The sequence below is a fragment of the Colossoma macropomum genome, unplaced genomic scaffold (genome assembly GCF_904425465.1).
Source record: "Colossoma macropomum unplaced genomic scaffold, Colossoma_macropomum, whole genome shotgun sequence".
In the NCBI taxonomy this organism is placed as follows: Eukaryota; Metazoa; Chordata; class Actinopteri; order Characiformes; family Serrasalmidae; genus Colossoma; species Colossoma macropomum.
In genome coordinates this window covers 42,934,580-42,952,082 of record NW_023494787.1, presented here as the reverse complement: position 1 = coordinate 42,952,082, position 17,503 = coordinate 42,934,580, and the positions used below count along the sequence as shown (strand labels likewise).

The 17,503-nt window shown below is 40.0% G+C and overlaps 2 protein-coding genes across 2 annotated transcripts; one reads left to right on the top strand and one right to left on the bottom strand.

Annotated features, from left to right (window-relative positions):
• Positions 1-1,679: 1,679 nt before the first annotated feature.
• On the top strand, positions 1,680-5,682 carry trim35-13 (tripartite motif containing 35-13). The gene is made up of 6 exons (XM_036567461.1): positions 1,680-2,143; positions 2,810-2,905; positions 3,007-3,237; positions 3,339-3,361; positions 4,171-4,289; positions 4,505-5,682. Exons 1-6 carry the CDS (start codon positions 1,757-1,759, stop codon positions 5,041-5,043), a joined length of 1,395 nt encoding a protein of 464 aa, XP_036423354.1. The 5' UTR covers positions 1,680-1,756; the 3' UTR covers positions 5,044-5,682.
• Positions 5,683-6,668: 986 nt separating this feature from the next.
• On the bottom strand, positions 6,669-17,454 carry slc27a1a (solute carrier family 27 member 1a). The gene is made up of 13 exons (XM_036567460.1): positions 17,023-17,454; positions 16,659-16,826; positions 15,681-16,075; positions 15,030-15,194; positions 11,624-11,693; positions 10,718-10,809; positions 10,484-10,593; positions 10,050-10,259; positions 9,641-9,767; positions 9,353-9,490; positions 8,979-9,143; positions 8,429-8,575; positions 6,669-8,320 (listed from the first exon to the last, which is right to left on the bottom strand). Exons 2-13 carry the CDS (start codon positions 16,823-16,825, stop codon positions 8,163-8,165), a joined length of 1,944 nt encoding a protein of 647 aa, XP_036423353.1. The 5' UTR covers position 16,826; positions 17,023-17,454; the 3' UTR covers positions 6,669-8,162.
• Positions 17,455-17,503: the final 49 nt, after the last annotated feature.

Here is a 17,503-nt window from a genome sequence, read left to right as displayed (position 1 = left end):
ACTGATCTCTCAAATTAACAATCTGCCTCTGACCACACAACAGTCCAATTACATAGTAGTTTTTTTTAATAATTAAATGTAAATGCATATACAATTTAGTGTTTTCTCTACTTTTAACGCATCTGACGCATTAAGGGCTTGAGAATAATTACTCAATGGGTCATTACAGAAAATGCTAAAAAGTTCAGTGCATGTGGAAAACCAGTCCTGTACCAGGAAGGCTTGAGCCAAAGGATTCAGTGTATGTAAAACCTCAGTTTCAAAAAAGTTGGGCAGTTTACATGTATGTATGCTTAATGAATGAATGAATGAGCAAATAAATAAATAAATAGTAAGTAAGTAAGTAAGTAAGTAGGTAAATAAAACGGAATCTACACATACTCAAGAGCACAAAGCTGCAAACAATTCAGTGTTTTTTTTCTTAGGACCTTCCTCAAGAACAAATTTAAGAAAAAAACTTTGAAAGATATTGGTGAATAAGGCCCAACATTTTTTATAACTATATACACTCATTCTGAAATCAATGCCTGCAACATGTTCCAAAAACACTGGGACAGGGGTGATTTAAAACTAGGAATGTTTTTGAACGCTCAAAAAATATCTTAAACAGGTAATATAATAATGCTTTGGTATAAAGGAGGAACCTAGACCTTTATGAGCAAGGAGGACTGGTCGAGGCTCACGATACAAAAAATGCTTCATTCAACTCTTTCACTTCCTCAATAAGCAATTGCAAGGATTTCAAATATTTCACTCTCTATGGTGCATGAAATCATCAACGTATTCAGGGCTTCCCTCATATAACACTGCATTAAAAACCAACATGCCACTGTGATGGATATCATCACATGGACTCCAGAATATGTCCATAATCTATTATCAATAAACACAGTTTGTCACCAAAGACAGATAAGACAGTATCATTGCCAGCAGAAGTCAGCAGCGTCTAGAAACGCCACCAACTTCTCTGGGTTTGAGCTCATCTGAAATGCACTGATGCACAGTAGAATTGTGTATTGTGACCAACGAGTCAACCTTTCAGTTTATAGAAATTAGGAACATTGTGTTCTTTGATCAAAGAAGAAAAAAAAATCATCATTGATTAAAAAATACTTTCTTTGTACATAGGCCTTAAAATGGTCAATGTTACAAATTTGTTTACATTTGAACAGTGACCCAAAAATAGTGCAGAATCTTCAATATTTCTTCTTTATTTTACTTCTCATAATTATTCTTTGTTTTCAAAGTGGTCTCAGATTTGGACCCCACTGTATATAGATAGAAAGTTCTAGGTCTCTAGTTTTACAAACACTGTATGCATGGAATATCTTACAGCCAGGCTCAACAAAGCAAAGCACTCAACTATTGGTAACTGGAGCAGTTTATGCCTCAGTTAAAGAACTTCGAATTTTAACTGTACTATGCAATAATTATATTTTTGTTGGTTCCTTTCTATGTCTTTGACCTGTGTGTGCACCTAACACTGTATGTTACTGCCCGCCTCCTACTGCCCCCTCACCATTCTGATGTTCACATCACCTGTACTTGTATTGTTCTTCTCTGAACACATCCTGTGCTAACCCATTTGGGTGCACTCATCTATACAGCCATCGATGATGAGCCAAATAAGAAATGACAAGCTGGACTCCTAGAGCTCCCACGTGCATACAGTATTAAGAGGTAGACCCTTGAGAGGGAGGGTGGAGCACAGTAACCCTATAGGGTCCTCACTGTGCAGCTGAAAGTCACAGGAGCAATGGCGACCAGGCACTCTGAAGACGACCTCTCTTGCCCAATCTGTGGAATGATTTTTCAGCAGCCTGTGGTGCTTTTCTGCAGGCACAGGTTCTGCAAACCTTGTCTTGAAAGTAGCTGGAGTAGTGGAGGAACTTGTGAGTGCCCGTTGTGCCTTCAGCCTTCCTCCACTGGTGAGCTCATGGTCAGCGCAACCCTTGAGAAGACCTGTGAAGGTTTTCTGATGGATCGCCGCAAGAACAACCCTTTTGCTTGTAAGGAGCATGGTGAAACACTGACCCTTTTCTGTCTGGAGGAACTACAGCCCACTTGTGTTGCATGCAAGTCATCTGACAGGCACAAAGGCCACAGGTTATACTCTCTGGACGAAGCAGCACAAGACTGTAAGGTAAGCTTAGGTGAAAGAGCTATGAAGGCATTATGTTGCACAGACTTACTACCAAAGCGTTCATAGCACCCTTAGGTCAAGCAGATGGCTGGGTATGAGTAAAGGTGGGAAAAGAAGTTGCAAAGCTCTTCGACCATCTATCTTGATAGTAATTAAACAATAAACAACCCATGCTCACAAGGGGGGCTATCTGTCAACTCTCGTCACAACCCTTGAGTTACTCAGAAGCAGTATTATTTCTGGGTCTTTACCAGAGTTTATCACCTACTAATAATATCTCTATATTTTCATTGGCTCTGGCAGAGGGCCTTTTGGAAAGGCTGAAACCAGACTCCCCAGTGCTTTCTCAAGTGTCTGGCACTCTCCATTCCAGTCAACAACACCTCACTTAATGTCTATGGTCAGGGCAATGCTGGGTCAAAGTGAACACCAACATCTGAGTTTTCTTTTTCTGCAATAATTACATGTTCATGCTTTATGCAGTAGTTAAGACAGAAATTCCAGAAGTTCTTCTTCAAAGGACTCACTGGTGATCTTTTTTGAATATTGAAATTAAACAAGCTCTGATGGTTAAAGAAATACTGTAAACTCAAACTTGTGTCAGACCTCTGATTTATTGAGGATGTTTTCAAGTTCTGCCATCTCTTTTACTTCATTCTATTTCAGGCAGAACTGAAGACTGCTTTAAAGCCCCTGCAAGAAAAGCTAAAAGCCTTCAGGAAAGTTAAACTCACATTTGATCAAACAGCAGACCATATCAAGGTATTCTTTCTGTCTGATCTTCAGTCAGTTAAGCAGAACGATTTTAAAGGAAATGCGTATTCACTAACCCTTTTTAATGGAGTCCCATTTCGTCGTTACAGATTCAGGCAGAGCACACAGAGAGGAAGATAAGAGAGGAGTTTGAAGCTCTGCACCAGTTCCTGCAAGATGAGGAGGCCACAAGACTCTCTGAACTGAAGCAAGAAAAGAAACAGAAGAGCCAGGCGATAATGGAAAAGATTGGTGATATGGAAAGCGAAATCACGTTCCTCACTAACACTATCAGAGCTGTTGAAAAGGAAATGAGCTCCCAGGATGTCCTGTTTCTACAGGTAAAAGCCTTTGAATCTAGTTTTCGCCATTTGTACTAAAACTTGAACTTTTAACTTGATGGCTTCTTATAGTAAGACATTATGTTTTTGTTTCTCCCTAGAATTACAAGGACACAATAAAGAGGTATGCGAACCCTCTCGCTCATCACTTAGATACAAAACAAGCAGACAAACATTCTTCAAGCTTTAAAGAGGAATTTTAGCCTAACGCTACGGTTTTTGTTGTGTTATGGATTCTGTCATGTTATCATTCTGTAGATCAGTACTGCATCCCTCAGCCACATCAGTTTTCATGGTTTAAATTTTTTGTTCATCGATGTTCTCTCACTACACTACCCAGCATGCATGATCTATAGGATAAATATATAAATAAATACAACCAAGCTATCATTAGCCTAACTTTCACCTCAGCTGATGAACAAAATCAAAGAAAACGGTACCTCTCTATTTATTCAGCACACAATAAACATCAGAAATTTTTATCTTTGCAGACAGAGTAAAGAACAAGAAGTCATTTCCCTCATTTGAGTAATCCATTCTCTCCACTGCAATAAGGATTTGAAGCTAATTACTAAGTTATACAGATGCAATAATATACTCAGCTTTGTAACAATACAATTAGCTATCTGTTTTGCTTCTGCATTCACCAGCTAAAAAAGAAAAACAAAAACAACTTAAAAGCAGCCTGCCCCCAAAATTCCAATCCAATGTAATACTAGTTTTACCAAACGTTCTCCCAACTTTATCCCATCATCAGAATAGGGATAATGGAAAATCTTGCACTAGAGACTAGTGAAGCACAGCAGTATGGTACAAGTAAGCATGTGGTAGTGGTTACCCTTTTGTTTGTGTCCCTTCAATATACAGATTGCTGTTTGTGAACGTGTTACCATTCTTTGTCCAGTTAACTCAGATGACCTCACTTATGTGCAGAACCTGGCGCTTACCAGAGGATCCAGAGATGGTATCAGACTCGCTGGTTGATGTAGCCAAACACCTAGGCTCGTTAAAATTCAAAGTCTGGGAGAAGATGAAGAACGTTGTTCAATACTGTAAGTATATGAGTTACTTAGCAATTAAGGTTAACTAATCTGGGTTAAAAAAATAGGTTCACCAGAACTGGGACCACAATACATAGGAACTCATGCCCACTGGTAATTTCCTTGAATCACTGTCCATGGTACACTGAAATGTTTTAAGTGTTTCACAACTATTCTGAGTCAACCAACTCCCTCTGGTAACATTTCAATCGATTGCACTGCTGCAGCTCCTGTGATTCTGGATCCGAACACTGCTGCAAGTTGTTTCCAGCTGTCGGAGGACCTGACACAGCTGCAGTGCTGCTCGCAGACCTTTACACTACCAGACAACCCGGAGCGCTTTGACGTCAGTGCTGAAATGCTGGGGTCTGAGGGCTACCGTTCTGGCAAATACAGCTGGGACATTGAGGTCAAAAACAACACCTACTGGGTTATCGGCGTGGCCAGCGAGTCAGTCAAGAGGAAAGGCAAGCACATACTGACCCCAGCAGAGGGATTCTGGACCATTCGTCTGCGTAACGGCGAGTACAAAGCCTGTTCCGCCCCTTGGTCGCCGCTAAGCATGATCAGAGAGCCGGACGTGGTGAGAGTTGTGCTGGATATGGACAGGTGTAAGGTCATGTTCTACGACCCACGAGAGAGGACGCCACTCTACACTTTCACGGACATCATCACTCCCCGAGCAATGCCTTACTTCTGCAGTGCCTGCAAGGAACATCCACTCAGAGTGCTACCAGCGAGTGTGTCCGTGACAGTGGGCTGCTAAGGCCCTGCGGAGTGACCCTCTTGGTGATTTAGCCAACTGTCCCAGACCTTTCACACTGTGTGGTCAAGTAGTGGGTGATCTAGTTGGAAACTTGACAGTAGTTCAAATGCATTTACTTGTCTTTTAGGTTAAAATGGACTACTTGAAGGAATGGAACAGCGAAATATCAAATTTACACAATTTTCCACTTGTCAGATACAGTCACTCAGCCAAAAGATGTTGGGTGTCCAAATTTTGCTTCGTTTAGAGCTGGAGCTATGAGAAATTGCTACATATTACTAACATTGTTAATACCAGAAGTCAATAGTTGCCCAAATCTTTTTCGTAAATACAAAGACATCCCAAAACTTTCCTCATTAAGTCTTCATTAAGGTCGCACAGACTTGTCAACATGTCTTAGGGCAGGGCTTCTCAACCTTTTCCAACCCGAGGCCCACCTGTTTATACACACAAAGCATATCGTCCCACAGGAAAACTACAATCAGCTTTTTAAATGCAATTTTCTCTCTCATTTCTTTGACACTGAAAACCTGAATTAGGACCTGAAAAAGATCAGACTGGTTCAATCACAGAAGCCAAAACTACAGCTATGTTATAAGCCATAAAGTAAAAAACAACATATGATTGCAGTTTACAAAAAAAAAGTGCAGAAATGTATGAGGTAGATATGGACTGTGTTTTGCAGTCCAACATGTTTTGGCTTTGCCACAAGAGTAATTGTTTGGTGTCGGGATGTCTCATTAGTTTTGAGGGTTTTGGTGATTCATTTGAAATCGCCAAACCACATTCCGTTCACTGGGCTTTTGGATTAGCATGTTCACAATCATCAATAATAATAAACCTTTCCTTTATTTCTGCTTCTTCAGGATTGTTTTATCTATGTAAGTTCAACTACTCAAATCACTGAATCTCACGATCAATGAGCCGAAATCAAAAGCAGATCTTTGCTTTTTTTTAAAGTTCATCTGTCTTTATCATCTGCAGCTCGAGCTGCAGTAAAGACATGAAAGCAAGTGAGAGTCTTTAATGAGTCTAATGTTAAAACAGGCAAATCACAGAACGCACTTCCATCAGTAGTGAACCATACCAGGGTTTGACTGGAAGTGGACCGAGACCTACGTTCTTTTGCTGGATCGGTTCAGCTCTTTGATGCAGACCCGAATATGGGTGAAATGTTCACACGTCAAAATGGAGCAAATTAAAGAAAAGGTGTGATAGGTCCTCACCAAACAAGGAAGGTGAAAGCACCCTGAGGAGCTCCTTCAACTCTCATGCTTTGCAGCTGCGTTGTCTCAGACTGATGACATGTAATTAGCCTGCTACCGTGGCGTTTTTATTTGTATGCCTGGATTAATATTTATATTGGTTATAACATAACAATGTTTGATTCTTAGATTTTTAATTATTGTTTTTTTAAACTTTTCTCCCACTTTTTAGTGACGGTACTGGCCCAGTACAAACTACTGCCTCCCCCGTGTATAGGCCCGCAGACCAGTAGAGGGTGCTTCGCAGCCCACAGGTTGAGAAACCCTGGTTTAGGGCACAGTACGAAAACTCATTAACTTTTAAAAGTGAATGAAACATCACAGTTTAGCTAAAATTTTAAATTATGTCTACAATTTATGTTGTTTCTATTTATAAATATATATCTTTAGTTAGAATTCAGTAGTAACAGTTATTTATAAAAATGAACAACAGAAATCGCAATCTCTGTAGCATTTGGCTACACAGATTTTAATTCCTTTTTATAGCTCACAGTAAATCATATAGTGTCCTAAACCGCATCAGCAATTCTGGGTGACCTTAATGAAGACCTGGATGCACTTTGAGAGAAATTTTGAATTCACAGAAAATATTTGGGTCACTGTTGACTTCAAGTGTTTAGCAATGTCAGGCTCACAGCTCCAGCGCTAAATGAAAGAACCAAAATCTGGACATCAAACATGCCTTTGATGATCACCTACAATGGGGGTTAGTGGAAAATTGTTATAAAATAATTCTAAATTATACTAAAACAGTAGTAATGTATATTGGTTTGGTGCAAATCAGAACCTGACAGTAAAGTGACATCTTTAAATACAGTTAAACACCTTTTGTCTGGAAGACTTTTGTTATAAAATCAAGAATGATTTTTTTTTTTTAAAAACATTTATTTCAGCTTGATCTCATTCACACGTTAAAAGAGGATAAACCCAGTGTCAGTGTTCACACTGATCTTCATGATTACTTTACATTGGATTAAAATTTGTGTCCACAGTAAATTGTCCATTCTGTTACAATCTTCTTGCAAGCCTTGAACTGGATGTACCAATCATATGAAAGTGAACTCCTTAAACTGGAAAGATCAGACTTGGTAGGCACTTGGCATTAGATCGGTATAGAAATATCTACATGATTACTTGTCCACTGTAAATTTTGCAGGCCTTGAACTGGATGTACCAGTCATATCAAACTGGACTATAAACTGGGGTGATAAGACTTAAGGCACTTTGTATTAGATGTGTAGAGAAATATACACCTGAAACCATTTGAAAATAAAGTTCCAAAGCAGTCAGTGTTGAGAATTAATGTTGAGGACATTAACATTAGTGTTTGGCAACACACACAAGGCTAATTTTCACTAGGATGAAATATAAAGTTTTCAGGTATTGCTTAAAAAAAATAATATGTATGATGTCCTGTTATTTACAAGACAACAGGGTAGGGAAATAGAGAATACTGGTATTTTTGAGAGTATTTCACACAAACATCCAAACAATAAAGAAATACTTCTTATGTTCTGCAGAGTCACGGATACTTTCTAGCAGGCACGGCTTGTCTTTGTGAATCTGTTAGCATAAGTATTGGGCCTTTCTGAAAGAAATCTTGCATAACAAACAGAGCTTTTGCTGGTAACAGAATTTCCATTCAGAGTGCTCTTTAAATCTATTGTGCGTTTCGTGCACAAGGCACAGCATGCACTCAGTAATATAGCGTATTCAATACTTTCAAATGTAGTGCTATTCATTTCAACAGTGCTAAACATTGGCTGCCTACATAACAGTACAAATCACAGCATAGTCTTTTTCTGAAACTGATCCCTGAAGTACCACACCTTACCTTACCTTCTCCTCATATTCTCAAAGCGGTATTCTACCCTCCGCTAAGGCATTATACACTTCCTCATTAACAATCTCATAACGCCCTGCTCTGGAGTTAAGAATGTAGATCTGGTCAGTTGTGACACGGGGGTCGTATCCTTCCCTCTGTAGCCTGGTCTTCTGAATTTTAAAAGTGCCTGTGAGAGAAGCACACAAACAACTCAGCATACAGATAAGCAATAGACAGACTAACAACTACAGATCATCTGCATCTGGCCTATTGATGTTCAGAAGTCGTAACTCACCTGTTGTGTCTACGTGTGGGGAGATGCGGAGAAAGACTGGCCGGGCATACGGAGGCAGGGCCTTCTGAATTTCTCTCAGAAAAGATTCACAGTTGAAGCTCCCTGCTGTGTCTGCAATGGCAGCCATCCCAGCTTTTCCCTCAACACCTGAAATTCACATCCACAAACAAATGTCACATGCTGGCTCTACCTAATAAGCGACATAAGCAGCTGCTTAGGGCCCCAAAGCCTCCAGGGGGCCTCTAAAAATGTTTGGGTAATTAAAATATCATCATGTTGTCTAAGATGACGAGTGAGGGGAAAAGCAACTTGAAATAATTATGTCTCAAAAAGGAAAGTATACATCTGGACCCAATAAACAGACAAGAACAAGAGATGATGAGGAGAAAAAGCTTAAAGTATGTTTTGGTGGTATTTTTAGTGGTGTTAACACATCACACACATCTAGTTTTTATGGTTTGCATGACGAAAGGGAGAGTGAAAACAAAACACGCTGTATCTTTAGCAAGTCTACTCAATTCTAAATAAAAACTCATTTGATTTTGCTCACCTGTCACTGCAACACCATACACAGCCACATCAGTCTGGCCCAGCAGGTTGCTCAGTGTGCCTTCCACTTCAGTCGTGGAGACATTCTCCCCTTTCCAGCGGAAAGTGTCACCACTGCGGTCACGGAAGTACATGTAACCGAGCTCATCCATCACCAGAACATCCCCTGAAGGAGATCAACTGAGTATGTTTTGTAGTGGAGGGACTCTAATTTCATATAGATTAACATCTGAATGACATCCCACTAGGTCTGTTTTTAGGCTTTTCCCACAGCTGAATGACTCAGAGCAGAGTCTCCCAGTGGATCATATAAAAAGGGAATACCTTCTAAACTATTCAAAAAACTTGTGACTTAAGATCTTTGACAGGACATACCTGACAGGTAGGCAGAGTCGTTTTTCTTAAAAACATTATAAGCAATCTTCTTCCTGGTGGCCTCCTGATTAGCATACCCATCAAAGCGACGCAGAGGGTCTTGTTGGTTGATTTTGCCGACCAGGAGCCCTGGCTCCCCTGAGATCAGAAGGGTAGATTACGCAGCAAACCATGACCATCCACTTTAGTAACACGCATTAGAAATCAAACGGCAACAAGAAAACAACTGTGTGCTATGCTAATAATGGAAGTAATCACGCAGAATTCTTTTTAGGATATTGATCTCACCTGGTCGACATGGAACACAAAGTCCTTCTTTGTTTCGCACCAGCTCCATAGTGTCCTCATCTACTTTCACCAGCCGGATGGGGTAGACATTCGGCAGAATCCGGCTGTTAAAGCCACAGGCTCCCACCTGGAGAAAAGAACAGAGAACTACCAATAAACTCTCCAAAGTTACAGCAAAGGCTGGATTACCCTGCACTGGGGATTTCCTTTTTTTAGTCTAGAATTACACCTAATCTGTATCCCGAACAACAGCTCTAAAAGAAGTAACTTGGATTTTATTAAACTGCCCTGGAGATCTGACACTGAACCCCCACCTTTAGGCTAGGATTTAAGCTTAATCTAACCAGAAAACCGGCTTCAAAACAAGCAGCTTTGATTAGAGACTCTCGTGATCTGCTAGGACCCCGACCTTGCCATCCATATTGGCGATGCTGCAGTTACACTCTGTGGCTCCATAGAACTCGCCAATCTGTTTGATCCTGAAGCGCTCCATGAAAGCCTCCCATACACTGGGACGAAGTCCGTTCCCCACGGCCAGTCGCACGCGGTGTCCCCGCTCTGATGGACGCACCGGCTGGGAAAGCAGGTAGCGGCAGATCTCTCCTATGTACTGCACTACCTAGAGAGGCATATCAACCATTAGTTCCCATGGACATCATATTGTAGTGGAGCCAACTCATCAGTTGATCATCAAACCATTCTTGAGCTGAATCACGTGTCAGAGCAGGGAAAGCACTATACCGTCCTGTGTAACTCTCCCGAACTGAAGTGTGACACCCTTGATTTGGAGAGTAATCTCTATCAGTTAAATCATGGTTACAAAAGAAATGATCAGTCACTTACAGTGCAGTTGTGTTTGATGCAGTCCTCCCAGAAGCGGCTAGCTGAAAACTTCTTTTTCACCACCACTGTCAGCCCATGGATTACACACTGACCAACACCCATTATGTTACCTGGGAAAAGTGATATCATTTACTTACAGAAAGTGATCTCTTAAATTTTATTGGACCAATTACACTAAAGCTAACACAAAAAAATTACATTAAAAGAAACCGAACACAATCAGTTTACCCATACCTGCTGAATGGTAGAGTGGCAAGCAGTCATAGATGACATCATCTGACCTCATGCGAAAAGAATAGTATCCAAAAGCTGCAATTCTGTAATACCTGAAACATGAATTTCTTCTGTGAGACAATTCAAAGGTTCTGGCACTTATGAAGTCACCTGTTAGACACGGTTATGTAACGTACCAATTGCAAAAGGAATAGTCAAAGGAAAAAAAGTGGAAAAAAAACCCAGGGGTTTCCAAAACCCGAGTTAAAAAATTATTAAAAGAGAAACAAGTCTCCTAACAACTGTGCAAGAGCTTGTAGACCACCAAAACTGTCACCATCAGATAAACAATACTTTCATCCTGATAGGAGAAAATCAAGCTCCGCTCTTGCTTCAGATCTAAAAAAATACACAGGTATTTCTGTCCATCTTTCCACTGTGAGAAGACAACTCAACACTATGGATCTAAAAGGATGTGTAGCTGTCAAGAAGCCCTCAGTGAGAAAAGAAAACAGATAAAAAGAAGAAAATTTCCAAGTCAAACAAAGAAACTGATGGTGTTCCTAGAACAATAGACTGACCACCTCAGAGTCCAGACCAAAATCACTGAACATGTTTGGGATTACTTGCATCATGAAAAGCAGGAAAATGTAACTAACTTCTAAGACTGAACTTTGGAGGTGTGGAAAAATATCCCTGCAGATTTCTTTAAAAAGAGGCAAGCAAGTTGCCTGAAAAGAACAAAAGCTGTAATAAAGGCAACGGCGTGGACACAAATACTGAAATTAATTATATTGAGCATTGGAGGCCTTTGTGTTATTTACTGTTAAATATATGCTTTCTGCTTTTTCCCCTGAAACTGGAAAAAGAACAAATTGTATTTTTGTGTCTTTCAGATTTACAGGTGCAACCTGCAGCATAACTTACCGGCTGTGCACCACAATAGCAGCTTTGGGAAGTCCAGTTGTGCCAGATGTGTAGATATAAAACAAACGGTCTGTAAACACAAAAGAGTATTAGACAGCACCGTTCCACTGAAAGACCCACTTTTCTCTCTCTCTAGTATGCATACAAAAACAGTACTTCATCACACAGGGGTTTTTTTTTTCTATCATTTCTATAATGTATAAAAGAATTTTGCCCATGTAGAACAAAAAGTCCTCCTGACAGATTTCCTATAAAGCCACAAGAGTGAGTAATTTCTCAGTTAATCTGCATGAATCATAAATCATTTCACTCATTTCACGCTTTTGTTTAAACACGTTTTTCACTCATTTTGAATTACATTTTTAATCACCTTTACACAATAAAGGCTGGTTTAGCCTGACATCATACCAGGCAAGTCTTTGTGAAATTTCTCATGTTTAATCTGCATCAATAAATAATTTCAATCAGCTTTTGTTAGTACTTATTTACTAATCTGGACTTCAATTGTATTCTTGCCTCTTCAGTGCAGACCATGAGTAATCAGACATGTGACAGTGTTAAGTCTGGTGGTCTCCAGCACAGTGGATGAGAAAAGAAACAATGAAAGACCAAATTACAACGGACGAAATTACTTCACACATGCAGCACGAAACTTGCCCATTTAGCTACAGAACAGACATGTAAAAAGCTCAAAAACTACTCTAATCTTGAATAACTAGAGTGTTGAAATGCTTAAATAGTGAAGACTACTCTCACTCTCAGTGTTGTGTGTACAGTACATAGACTGTATGGTAAAATGTATAAAGCAGTAACAGCTACTGTTACTACAAATCTGCATCATCGCAAGAAGCACTTTAAAAATTATGCATGTATTTATTAGTTTATGTTGGCCTATTTTGAAAAGAAAATATGCATGTTTGTAGCTTGAAAAAGCTGTTCAGGGAATCCTGACAGTTTTTCCAGACTGAAGCTCCTCATGGAATTCCCTCATGTTTCTCAGGCTACAAATTTTCCACAAAGGGGCGCCATTCGAGGTTGAAGGGATATACATCTCCTGTAATCAAATTTAAACCTTTAACAACAAATATGTTGTTTAAGAATATATTCCCAACATCTCAGAATACTAGTACTTTGGCTTTTGTGTCTCAGTGAGACCTGTGACACATTGCTTGAGAAGGATGCTCTCACATGAGATAAGAACCTGTTATGCCCATCTATCAGCTATTTTAGCAGACGTGCTGGAACCACTCAGGGTCATGAAATGAATCAAGTGAATCAGAAGTCACGTGTTTTACAAGTAAACTGCATTCAAACTTCACATTTAACATGAGAGTATGCTGTGACACAAAAATAACATTTTGCAAAGAAGGTAGGACTTATTCAAATCAACTGATCTTAACCACACTTATGTTAGTAACTCAGAATTATACAAGAAATAGTAAGTGTTACCAGAACTGTATTAGTAATTTTAACAAATTAGTAAGGTAAAGCAAAAGAGTAATTAAGTTTATTGCACATCAGTGCAATTATTCTGTTTTACAATGTGTGTTACAGGACTTGGAGTTGAGTTTTTCCATCTTCGCATAACTGGGTGAAACATGACAATTCGAGAACCTTTAGCTTGACTGAGAGAGACTCTTGCTGACGTCATTGAGAGGGACACTACGTTTGTTGACTTAATCTAATCAATCTAATCAATGACACTGTGTTCAATTTTGCTTCTGACCCCAAGTCTGCACTGTAGCAGTTTTCATTTGTAAAAATGAATCAGCAATTGTTTATGTAGATTGTCTATTTTATATATAATTTGTATAAAAGTGTAACAGCTTTGACCAAGTCTGTGTTAGATGGGGAAGACAACTGTGGGTGCTCTCACCCCTCACCACTTTCTCTCTCTCTCTCTCTCAACTCTTAGACTCTTTAGTTTTAGTCTTTAAACCTTTGCCCTAGCTAAGCCTTAGTGTGAAGTTTTGTGTGAAGGTAATAATAATGAGATCATTTTTATCCATTCTTTAAATTATGTTTCTTTTTTCATGTTCCTGTAATCCTGAAAAACAGGATTACAGGAACTTGCTTTTAAATTCAACGTGTGGTCTTCTCTTTTCGGTTCAGGAGTATATTGCATCACAGAAATTATGAATGAGTGTTCATTTCTAAACTTCAATCTTAGTTATGCTGTGGTAAATTACCCAACAAGGTGAAATAGCTATCTATCTATCTATCTATCTATCTATCTGTCTATCTATATATATATATATATATATATATATATATTCAAATATGCTTGCACATATTTGTGCACCGCAAGGCTGAAGGACACAATGCGTCACTAATGTGAACCACTGCTCTTTTGAAACATCAAAACTATTTGACCTTGTTTTTTTTGCTATTGACTTAAAGGAGAAGCTAGTTACATTTCTATCCATACAGGCAAAAATAAAAAGTCTGTGCTTGCGGCACATCCAGTCAGTGGCACTATTCTAATAATAATGTTTTGCTTTTCGCAGTCATCGTAATATTCAACAGCTTTATTGAAGATAAGATTTTTGTCAATTTTTGTGCAGCCCTAGTGCCTCTCTGATTTTGCAACATTTGTTAGGTTCTCATATTGAAAGACTGCTTTTCCTTTATGATTCACATGATGCAGATGTAAATACATTTGAAATAAAGATTGATATGATTTATTAACTGCTGCATTCTACAGTCAAATAGTGCACTGAATGTCCAGTAAGTAATTGTATACACATGACTGAAACCCAAATGGCTCTTTGTTAGACATATTATACACAGGTTAGGTAGCGAATACATTATTTAAAGACCTACATAGTGCACTATGCAGGAAGTAGGGAACCATGAGATTTTTCTATTGTTTCATTTCAGATGGAGTGTGGTGGAGCGCAGAGCTAGGACAACCAAAATGATGTCCATTGAAATTTTTTTTTGCTGAAACAGGTTAAACTGTAGCCAGAAAAATAAACTTTAGACATTTTTACTTTGTGAAATAAAAAGTAAAAATGTCTGAAGTTCATTTTTCTGAATAGGGTTTAAGCCCAGTCTTTGACTGAAGAAAATTTTCAGTGGAGTAAGTGCTTCTAATCATTCAGTTTCCCTACAACCACTGAACTGAATCTGGGTAAATGACCCCAAAGGTCCTCCCTTTGGTTAGAAAAATAGTTGACTTTTCCCTTCACTAGCACTTTGTGTCTGATGTCAATAATGCAAAGTACTGGGAAAAATACAGCTACAGAGATTGCAGCAGAGGACTTCAACTTGATTGAAATCAGTCAAGTGCTTTAATGCTCATAGAGGTTTCGACACAGAGATGTTGCTGAAGTTATATTGCTAAAATGACCTTTATGAACACTTGGATCAGCACTTCAGAAACAGTGGAAGGGTCACTACTCACCATTGAAGCCCTTTGATTGGGTATAAGGAGGAGGATGACGTGGGGAGGAAGCCAATATGGAATCCAGGGGCTTAGCGTTGAGGGCATCTACCTGATCAGGTCTCAGGTCACCAGTGCAGAACAATATCATAGATGGACCAAAAGAAGAGCTCACCTCAGACACAGCTGTTGAGAGACAGGCAGAATAAAGAAAAAACAAAACTCATTAAAAACTGCATTTTAAGAAGTTGAACAAGTCTAAAGAAGTCTAAACACATATAAATGCCTGCGAAGAGGATGAGGTAAGTTTTCATGTAGGGACTGTACTTTTTGTTTTACAAGCTTTCCACCCATGAAACCTGTGCCTGGTCCAATTGGAGATTATAAGGATTACAAAAATCCCATTCGATCTGGATTATATGCAAGCACTGCGAGGTCCAGTTCCATCATGTAAATAATCTGGACATGAAAACAGAGGAGGCTATGTGTAGCAATGGAGCAGAGGTGTTAAAACCTTTGTTTAGTTTTTGATGATCACTTTAGCCTTTGTAATTGATTGGCCACACTTAATTCCAGGGAAACAGGCAAGGGGAAAACAGTCAGTACTTAGGCTGCGAAGAATGTAATCTGAATATTTAACAGATGATAAGATGTGCAGGAAGAAGTCTTTACCATCAGCCAGCTCAGCTCCAAAAACGAGCCCCCGAGCGCCTGAGACTGCCAAACAGTGGAGGAGCGAGTCACGCCTAAGGTTGAAGTTAATCAGCGCAGCCTCCACACCGACTTTGGCAAAGCCCAGCCAGAGAGCCACCTGCAGTGGCCTACTCTCCATGAACAGAGCAACGACGTCCCCAGAGGTCCAGCCCTGGCTCAGAGCCCAGTGTGCTATGGCATTGCACAGCTGGTCCAACTGGGAGAAGGTCCATGTTTCCCCTGTTGCCTCATACACAAGTGCAGGCTTATTTGGGTGCTGTTTCACAGTCTGGGCAAAGATGGAGGGTACTGTGCTGCCATTACGCATGTAGCGCCAAATCCACAGCTTCACCCTCAAAAGCACATACAGACCACTGATGCACCAAAAAGGAAGAGAATAAATCATTAGAACGACTGCATAGCTTTGACTCAGGTTTGCACTAGCTAACTTGGTGATATTAGCTGTTATCAAGATAAATTACATCATCATATTTTTTTCTGAGCATATTATAGATATCAATACTTAAAGAGCACTGACCAACTGCATCTTTACAAAGAGAGCATAATTGGTTCTGTTTAACTGACAGCACAGTAAATTCCGACTACAAATCCTGTTCCAAGTGTTCCAACTTATCTGATTAACCCTCAGAAAAGTCAAATATTGTATACATATTAAGTACGGTTATGTGCCCCATCCCTACTGGCTAATGACCATGAGAACATACCAGTATGATAACATGTGTTAGTCTCCATTCACCTTTTGCATTTGTATAATATATATATTTAACACATTATTGTTATAAACAAGTGGGTACATCAGCCTGTCTTGCTCTACTGGCTGCACATTATACCCATATTACACTGTCAAACAACATCTAGCAAAATCTAAAAAGTCATAAAATTAAGTCCAGCTCAATCCTATGTTTCACTAAAGAAAGATTCCAGTTTTTTACTCACTTGACATCCCTCTTGGCAGTGCGAACTGCAACATAAAAGTACCTCCAGCCTCCGGTTCCCAAGTAGACCCCCAGTCCGGCCGCCAGGCTCCAGGGCCACGAAGCCCCGAAGAGCCGCAGCAGGCCCAGAGAGCCAAAGGACAGAGAGGCAGTCGCCGCATAGTGCATCCTACAGGAAACACAGCTGATTTGGAAAAGGCAGGAGAGCAAAACACTGTACGTATTTTTGCTTGAAAACAATTTGGGACTACGTGAAAGCTACCGGTTGACAACAGCGTCACCATACAACCATTAAAGCAGTATTTTGTTATTAAAGGGCGGAGAGCGGCGGTGTAAACAAACCCATGGGCGCTAACGTTACTCACCTAGGCTGCAGTGAGGGAAGAAAATATCCAACTGTGGAAGTGTCAGGTTTCAGGTGTCAGGCTGCTATACACATCAGTGGCTCAGCCTGCTCTGTCCTTATTGACTGACCAGGACCGACTGGCCGTTAACATGAGACGACCTTGCGTTAATGTGACTGTGTGGCTGAAGTTAGCCGCAACTGCTAACTCAGTTCCCAAAGTGTTGTTGACGTGCGGCAGCGCTGAGTCAGGAATTCCGAAAACGACGAAGACGAATCCACCTGTCTCATATAAGTAAGATGAGCTGCTCTAGACGTACAACCGAGGTTTAATCACATTTTTTCTTTAACGCGTTAGAGAAAAGTAAGAGCAACATGCATGCTGCATGGGTGTAATGTGGAGAAGCCTGTGAAGCCAGTGTTGAGCAGGAAAATCTCCAACATGGCTGGAGAGGGGGGGCTCACTGCTCTACACAATAAAAGTGTGACTCAGTCTGGAGGCT

Excerpts from the sequence above, each read along its gene's own strand:
- slc27a1a (XM_036567460.1), bottom strand. The coding sequence starts at position 16,825 with ATGCACTATGCGGCGACTGCCTCTCTGTCCTTTGGCTCTCTGGGCCTG. Across the intron at positions 11,694-15,029 it reads CCAATCAAAGGGCTTCAATG|ACCGTTTGTTTTATATCTAC; the intron begins GTGAGTAGTGAC and ends TTGTGTTTACAG. Across the intron at positions 10,260-10,483 it reads GCATCAAACACAACTGCACT|GTAGTGCAGTACATAGGAGA; the intron begins GTAAGTGACTGA and ends ATGCCTCTCTAG.
- trim35-13 (XM_036567461.1), top strand. The coding sequence starts at position 1,757 with ATGGCGACCAGGCACTCTGAAGACGACCTCTCTTGCCCAATCTGTGGA. Across the intron at positions 3,238-3,338 it reads AGGATGTCCTGTTTCTACAG|AATTACAAGGACACAATAAA; the intron begins GTAAAAGCCTTT and ends GTTTCTCCCTAG. Across the intron at positions 3,362-4,170 it reads TACAAGGACACAATAAAGAG|AACCTGGCGCTTACCAGAGG; the intron begins GTATGCGAACCC and ends ACTTATGTGCAG.